At 56.9% G+C, this 7,500-nt stretch overlaps 2 protein-coding genes across 2 annotated transcripts in view; both read right to left on the reverse strand.

Annotated features, from left to right (window-relative positions):
- sugt1 (SGT1 homolog, MIS12 kinetochore complex assembly cochaperone) overlaps positions 1-2,302 on the reverse strand; it is a 3,476-nt gene extending 1,174 nt beyond the window's left edge. The window contains exons 1-10 of the mRNA XM_068749341.1: positions 2,188-2,302; positions 2,065-2,110; positions 1,638-1,725; positions 1,462-1,531; positions 1,246-1,316; positions 968-1,021; positions 480-514; positions 342-367; positions 132-228; positions 3-23 (exon numbers count right to left, since the gene is read on the reverse strand). Coding sequence (XP_068605442.1) covers positions 3-23; positions 132-228; positions 342-367; positions 480-514; positions 968-1,021; positions 1,246-1,316; positions 1,462-1,531; positions 1,638-1,725; positions 2,065-2,110; positions 2,188-2,201 — 522 coding nt within the window. The 5' untranslated portion in view covers positions 2,202-2,302. The remainder of the gene's footprint in view (positions 1-2; positions 24-131; positions 229-341; positions 368-479; positions 515-967; positions 1,022-1,245; positions 1,317-1,461; positions 1,532-1,637; positions 1,726-2,064; positions 2,111-2,187) is intronic.
- A 2,424-nt stretch (positions 2,303-4,726) lies between these two features.
- LOC137905029 (ETS-related transcription factor Elf-1-like) overlaps positions 4,727-7,500 on the reverse strand; it is a 3,359-nt gene continuing 585 nt past the window's right edge. Inside the window, exons 3-7 of the mRNA XM_068749251.1 lie at positions 6,444-6,551; positions 6,212-6,361; positions 6,055-6,129; positions 5,694-5,889; positions 4,727-5,625 (exon numbers count right to left, since the gene is read on the reverse strand). Coding sequence (XP_068605352.1) covers positions 5,130-5,625; positions 5,694-5,889; positions 6,055-6,129; positions 6,212-6,361; positions 6,444-6,551 — 1,025 coding nt within the window. The 3' untranslated portion in view covers positions 4,727-5,129. The remainder of the gene's footprint in view (positions 5,626-5,693; positions 5,890-6,054; positions 6,130-6,211; positions 6,362-6,443; positions 6,552-7,500) is intronic.

Below are 7,500 nucleotides of genomic sequence, written 5' to 3' on the forward strand. Positions count from 1 at the left end.
GCCAGGCGGACCGTGGCGGCGAGCTGAGGAGGGCGGAGACATCAAATCTAATAACGTCATCATACTTTCAGGTTATATTTGATGCAGAGAATAGACGAATCGGGAGCGAGGGCGTCGCCTGGCAGGGTCACCTCTCGTCCCGTGAAGCTGGCGCTCACGCCGTCCTTGGGCGTGTTTTTTGACATGACTGTGACGATGACGTGAGATTCTGTTTGGTACCAGTCACGCCTGGACACACACACACACACACACACACACACACACAGCAGTGCATCGTTTGTGTCTGATGGGGAGGGGGCCGTTAGAGGCTCCGCCCCCCATCAGCTGCTTCCTTGACTTACTTCACCACCGGACCTGCCGGTGTCTTCTGGGTCATTCAGTCCCGACGACGTGATGAAGAGATGAAACAGGACAGATGAGAGAAAGGACAGGAACATCAACGCGACAGCGCTCCCTGGTGGTCGGGAAGAGAAACTCACCCCGTTGCTGCCGATGGGCGTCGGCTCTGAGGAAACTGGAGCAAAATGAGGAGGAAGCGTTCAGCAGATATCAGAGCGGCGTTCTACACAAGCACTAGAGCAGATGGACATGCCCCCCCGCCCCCCCCCCCCACACACACAGACCCCCGACCCGCTACTGGTGCCATCATCAGCACGCCATCATCCGTTCTCTTAAAGCGATAGAATAACAAGGCGTTGGCTTTTGGTGGTTTGTCCCGTGTGAGCCAATGGAAGTGGGGGGGGGGCGCCGCGGGGCGTGTGATGTACCCCCCCCCCCCCGACGGTGATGAAGCACGCCGCTCCTGAGAGCACGGGAAGCGTGCTGCTCAGAACCCAGAACCCGATCCACCGGGCCCGGACCACGGAGCGGGGGCTCAAAAGCAAGGCGTGAAAACGGAATGTAACCGGCAACCGAGACAACAAAAGAACCGTCCTGCATTTAAAACCAGGGTCCAATCAGAACCTACCTCCCATCTTGTCCTCGCAGCGCTTCAGCCAGCCCTCAAAGCACTCGTCAGAAACTGTGGAGATAAACGTGCTGATGAAGGATGCAGAGAGGGGGCGCCGGCGAGGCGTTGGAGGGTCCCGACGGCGCCGCACAACACCGGCATTAATGGGTGACTGACGGCAACGCTAGCAGCTACTTCCTGTCCGTTGATCATACCACGGGGCGATCCATTGGTGTGTACAGGCTGCACTAACGAGCTAACGCGGCTAGCAGAGCGCCCCCGCGGGCCGGACTCACCGTCCAGCTGCCGCCCCCGAGCGAACGCAGCGTGCGCCGACTCGTGGTTGTTCAGGTGGAATTCTGCTATCCTGTCAGGAGAATAAAAACACGCCGTCAGGCAGAACGCCCGATCGATCGTCTGAAAGGCAGCAGCTTCACCAGCTGATCAACGTTCCACACGACACAGTCTAACGCGTGGCTTCCGCCATCTTGTCATCGCGCTCTTAGACACACCCTCTTCGCAGGAAGGCCCGGGGGAGGTTGGGCTGGAGCTGCTGGGCCTTTTTGGCATCTTCAACTGCGCCTGCAGACAGAAGACGTCAGAAACATACGTCCCATAACCTGGTTCCAGATCTTTAATCCAAGGAGCTGACAGGAATCATTGATTAGGAGGTGATTGTAATACTCACAGCTGTAGTTCTCCAGCAGTGTGTGAGCACATGCACGCTGGCAGAACCACTCTGCGTTGTCCTCTCCGTGCAGAACCTCGTTCAGAGCCTACGGGGAAGAAGAAACCGCACGTGAGCATCCAGAGCGTGCAGCCGCGACACGTCACTGACTTCTACGTCACGTTAGATGACGTCATTAATGACGCCGCGTGCATGTTTAATTCCTGCCGCATCCCTCTGCGCGTGCCCGGGCTCGGGACCGGCTCCAGGGCGCAACACAATGTGAAATGATGCAGTCGGGAAGCGCTAGCAAAGTTAGCTAACTACAGTAAAAGTGTGAAAATCAGAAAGACGGACGGCCGAGCAGTCATCCTTTCTATCAGATCCATTAGACGCGCTTAACCTGAACGTTACGCCCCAAAACCCGCCAGCTAACGCTAATGTTTACCTCCAGAGCCTTCTGTGGATCTTCAGCAACGAAGCTATCGGGGAAGCTGCTCAATGAACGAGACCGGGCGTTAGCTAGCAGACATTGCGACGAGCGCGGAGCTCAGAGGCGAACTCTGCTTACCGTTCCGTCGCCATGTTTGTTGCTAACGCTGCTCGAAAGTTCCAGAAAGAGGACTGGAAACGCGACAGCGGCAGTAGCCATGGCCCGAGCCGTCAACGCGACGAGCGCCCCCTACCGACCCGGAGTAGCCACGGCCCGAGCCGTCAACGCGACGAGCGCCCCCTACCGACCCGGAGTAGCCACGGCCCGAGCCGTCAACGCGACGAGCGCCCCCTACCGACTCGGAGTAGCCACGGCCCGAGCCGTCAACGCGACGAGCGCCCGCTACCGACCCGGAGTAGCCACGGCCCGAGCCGTCAACGCGACGAGCGCCCCCTACCGACCCGGAGTAGCCACGGCCCGAGCCGTCAACGCGACGAGCGCCCCCTACCGACCCGGAGTAGCCACGGCCCGAGCCGTCAACGCGACGAGCGCCCGCTACCGACCCGGAGTAGCCACGGCCCGAGCCGTCAACGCGACGAGTGCCCCCTACCGACCCGGAGTAGCCACGGTCCGAACCATCAACGCGACGAGCGCCCCCTACCGACCCGGAGGAGACATGGCGAACAGACTGTTGTGTGATGGGGCTCTGTTTTACCTCCTTCTGTTATTGACAGGGTTTGTTGGTTTGTTTGTTAGCAGGATTAAAGAAAAACTGCTGGATTGATGCTGGAAAAACTAATCTGAAAACGAGCCGTCAAAGATGGTCTTGGCCTAACTTAGATCACATTAAATTTAAACAGCGATCTGGATACACGTCTGGATACAAAAACATCTGGATTTTCCAGGTTGGACAGGATTAGAAATGACACAATGAGAGGGACAGTGAAGGTTAGACGTTTTGGAGACAAGGTCAGAGAGACCAGACTTTGGTGGTTTGGACATGTCCAGAGGAGAGACAGGGACTATATCGGTAGAAGGATGCTGAGGATGGAACTGCCAGGGAACAGGACTAGAGGACGACCCAGGAGAAGAGACATGGACGTAGTGAGGGAGGACGATGCAAAGGACAGGGTGAAGTGGAGAAGGTTGTGTTGCTGTGGCGACCCCTCACAGGACAAGAAAGAAGAAGACGACTGATCTGATCCGACACAAATTACAATATCTGTAAAAATGTCTATTCTTAGTAAAGTAAATGACAGTGGATGAACTTTTCACAGACAATAATAAAATTGTTTATTTTATAGAACATACAATTCTCTTTTTGAAAACCTCTTGACTGCACAAAAGCAAATACATCAAAATAAAGCAAGAGAAAATCCACCTCTCCTCTGCTACAAGCATCAAAAGACGTCCCGATAAAGCAAAGTGAGAGAATTTCAAATAAGCGTTTTGCATAAGCGCTCCCTGGGGGGGCAAAGGCACAGTTCCCAGCGCCTCCTAAGCAGAGGTCATCCTCACAGAAGCCGGCCTGAATCCTACAAGCTCTGTTTTCATTTAGAGTGAGGGGAATGTTTGGGGCTGGCTTCGTGAGGCTAAACTATGATTAGCTGGAAAAATTACATCAACTTAGCTTGACTTTATTACAAAAGAGCAGCCGTTTCACTCCTTGCATAGAGTTTACAGTCCGTGCATTGAAACACAAAGTTCAAACCTGAGGGAGAAAATGGCAACAAGGCACAAAGTCAAGCACGTTCACATACGAACACGTACAAATAGAAGGCTTTAGAGGGCCATGTCCTGAAGGCAGGTAGATACAGCCTGAGTGCATAGCAGAGAGGCTGGCTAGCACGGTGACTGCTAGCAGAGAGGCTGGCTAGCAGAGAGGCTGGCTAGCACGGTGACTGCTAGCAGAGAGGCTGGCTAGCACGGTGACTGCTAGCAGAGAGGCTGGCTAGCACGGTGACTGCTAGCAGAGAGGCTGGCTAGCACGGTGACTGCTAGCAGAGAGGCTGGCTAGCACAGTGACTGCTAGCAGAGAGGCTGGCTAGCAGAGAGGCTGGCTAGCACGGTGACTGCTAGCAGAGAGGTTGGCTAGCAGAGAGGCTGGCTAGCACGGTGACTGCTAGCAGAGAGGCTGGCTAGCAGAGAGGCTGGCTAGCACAGTGGCTGGACAGGAGGAAACGGTGAACATCAGGCTGCACAATTATTTCACTTCTGATTGTCAACAACAGTTTGGCGCACTGTGGAGATACAGCAGCTAAACAGCAGCTAAACAGCAGCTAGACAGCAGCTAGACAGCAGCTAAACAGCAGCTAAACAGCAGCTAAACAGCAGCTAAACAGCAGCTAAACAGCAGCTAGACAGCAGCTAAACAGCAGCTAAACAGCAGCTAAACAGCAGCTAAACAGCAGCTAGACAGCAGCTAGACAGCAGCTAAACAGCAGCTAAACAGCAGCTAAACAGCAGCTAAACAGCAGCTAAACAGCAGCTAGACAGCAGCTAAACAGCAGCTAAACAGCAGCTAAACAGCAGCTAAACAGCAGCTAGACAGCAGCTAGACAGCAGCTAAACAGCAGCTAAACAGCAGCTAAACAGCAGCTAAACAGCAGCTAGACAGCAGCTAGACAGCAGCTAGACAGCAGCTAAACAGCAGCTAAACAGCAGCTAGACAGCAGCTAGACAGCAGCTAAACAGCAGCATTTATAAAGCAATATAACTCTTTATAATTCCCCCAAGCGAGGGGACAGGGACAGGAAGGGCGACATGAAGCAGGTGCAAACAGTAGTGCAAGGCGGAGGAAGGAGGAGGAGGAGGTGCAGCGTGCCGAGCAGCGTTAGGGTCCACGGCGCTGGAGGCGGAGCAGCAGGTTCCAGTGCATGTCTGTCTTTGGTCTTGGATGGGGAGTGGCTACAGGATGGCGGCAGGCGGCGCACGACTCTAAACCCGCCGCTAAGTACGGGGACATTTTGGTTCCGGGCGATTCCCTGCCGAGTTGGATTCCAGGAGGAGAAACATCGATGGCGTTCCTTCCTTTATCGATCCATCCCATCATGGAAGAGACGCACGAAGCCGAGATCTCCTTACACCGCGTGTCCCAGATGTGGCTCCTCCCCAGCGGCGGCCTGGCGCTCACACAGACTGCCCAGGAGCTGAGCCGTCCTGAAGACGGAGGCCGGGCCCGCGGGCTGCAGGGACCGGACCTTCGGCAGGTTCTGGAGGGTCCGCAGCATCTCAGCAGACACGATGGGCAAATGCTGCTCCTGGATCAGGCTGGTGCCGGCGGGAGGCGGGGCGGGGTCGCGCTGGCTCGCCCGCTGGGGAGGAGCCGCTCGGGCGTGGCAGGATGACGACTTCTTCTGTGGTGGGTGCGAGTCTTCCTCCTCCCCCGACTGGTCCCCAGAGAGGACTGCGCTGTCGTCGGAGGCGTCGCTCGCACCCTCGTCGTCTCCGTCTCCGTCTCCGTCTCCGTCGCCGTCGCCGTCGGCGATGTAGATCATGTCTTTGGGCAGCGAGGTGAACTGGTAGACCAGCCGCTGGCCTTCCACCTTGTTCAGGATGCCTCTCTGGTAGTAGTACCTGCACGGACACACAGCGTGAGCGTCAGCCTGGCCCTGGCCCCGCCCCTCTCCTCTACCTGAGCCTACCTGAGCGCTCTGCCCATCGTTTCGTAGTTCATATCTGGCTTGTTCTTGTGTTTTCCCCAGAGTCTGGCGACGGCTTTGGAGTTGACCAGTTTGAAGATCCCTGCGTGCGGATTGGTCCATTTAATGTAGCGGGGGCAGACCTGCCGGTCCTGCAGCAGCTCCATCAGGAACTGCCACAGGTACAGCGTGTTCCCTCCTGCAGCACAGAGGACAGGAGGACAGGAGGACAGCCGTCTTCCATCAGAAACCATCGTCACGGGGATGGACGGACTGGTGCGATGAGAACATGCTCGTTTGTCCGTCTCCGTGGTTACGGCGTGCCGCAGCCACTCAAACCGGACCCTGACCGGAGCAGCAGTACCTTTGTTGTATTTGTCCCTCTTCACCACGATGTCCGGGGTGGGGGACAACGCCCTCTTATGGCGAGGAGTCCTCCCTGAAAAAGCAGCACATTTTGAACGCGTTTAATAAAATGATGAGTCATCGTTCGTTTCAGATCAGCTGATGGGCCGGCCGACCTCTCTTCTTGGACTGTGCCGCGCTTTTCTTCGTGTGCAGCGAGGGCCATTGTGGCCGGTCGACAGCGCCCACAACCCCCCCCGCTGACACGGTAACCTGGGTAACGGGAGTCGTGATGACATCACCCAGCGATGGTAAGAAGGTCTGGGCTGCAGGGCGGCATAAACAGATTCAATCAGGACAGGCGGCGCAGGTCGGCGGCGTCCTCCCGAGGGGCGCGTCCGAGCTCACGGTAGTGCTGCTCCAGGGACAGGACGTCGGGACACTCCAGGCTGAGGAGGGAGTCGGCGGCGACCAGCGTCTCCATGGTCTCGTCCTCGCCACTTTCACACGGCTCCACTACAAGACAGAGCGGCGGAGACGAGGCGCCATAAATCATCAGCGTCGAGCGCCACGACTTCCTCCTAGCTCACAGGGGCGTGACCCCGACCCGGTCACAGGGGCGTGACCCCGACCCGGTCACAGGGGCGTGACCCCGACCCGGTCACAGGGGCGTGACCCCGACCCGGTCACAGGGGCGTGACCCCGACCCAGTCACAGGTGCAGATTAGCGGAGGAGAACAGGAAATAGCAACCCCCCCCCCCCCCCCCCCCCCCAACGGTCCCGCGATGCGTTCCTGTCGTGTGATGGATCCGTCTCTGGAGTCTGCATCGTGCAGGTGCGTTCAGGTGCACACACCTGCGGAGCTGGGGGGGGGGGACTCACTGAGCTAACGTCATCCGTCACGCCGTGATCTATGCTACGAGATCAATAGAGAGTCATCAACCCGGTAGCTGCTGTTACCGCGAGCGAGCGAGCAGGTGACGCGCTACCGACGCGCTACCGACGCGCTACCGACGTGCTACCGACGCGCTACCGACGCGCTACCGACGTGCTACCGACGCGCTACCGACGTCACCTGCTCGCTCCAGACCGGAAGAACCCGACAGAGACCGAACTCACTTCTGATGGACGCACGAGACCTTCCCGCGTCTACATCCTACAGCCTTCCGGACGCACGAGCCCGGAATGTTTTGCTTCACTTCCTGACTTTTTGCGGAGGGCGGGGCAAGCGTTAGAGTTGCGACTGCGCATGTCCCAGCCTCGTGTAACTCTGATTGGACAATGGGGCCAATCGCTTGGGTTGGGCGGGGTCAGCCGCGAGGACTGATGATTGGTTAGAACTGCGGAATATTGTGAGAATAAACCAATCGACGGCAAAGGAAGGCGGGGCATGGCGTCACGATAGTAGGCATGAAATGATTCCAATATTTGTGTAAAATATACATTTTTTAATTCTGAATATTC

This window comes from Brachionichthys hirsutus, chromosome 15 (assembly GCF_040956055.1).
Source record: "Brachionichthys hirsutus isolate HB-005 chromosome 15, CSIRO-AGI_Bhir_v1, whole genome shotgun sequence".
Taxonomy (NCBI): Eukaryota; Metazoa; Chordata; class Actinopteri; order Lophiiformes; family Brachionichthyidae; genus Brachionichthys; species Brachionichthys hirsutus.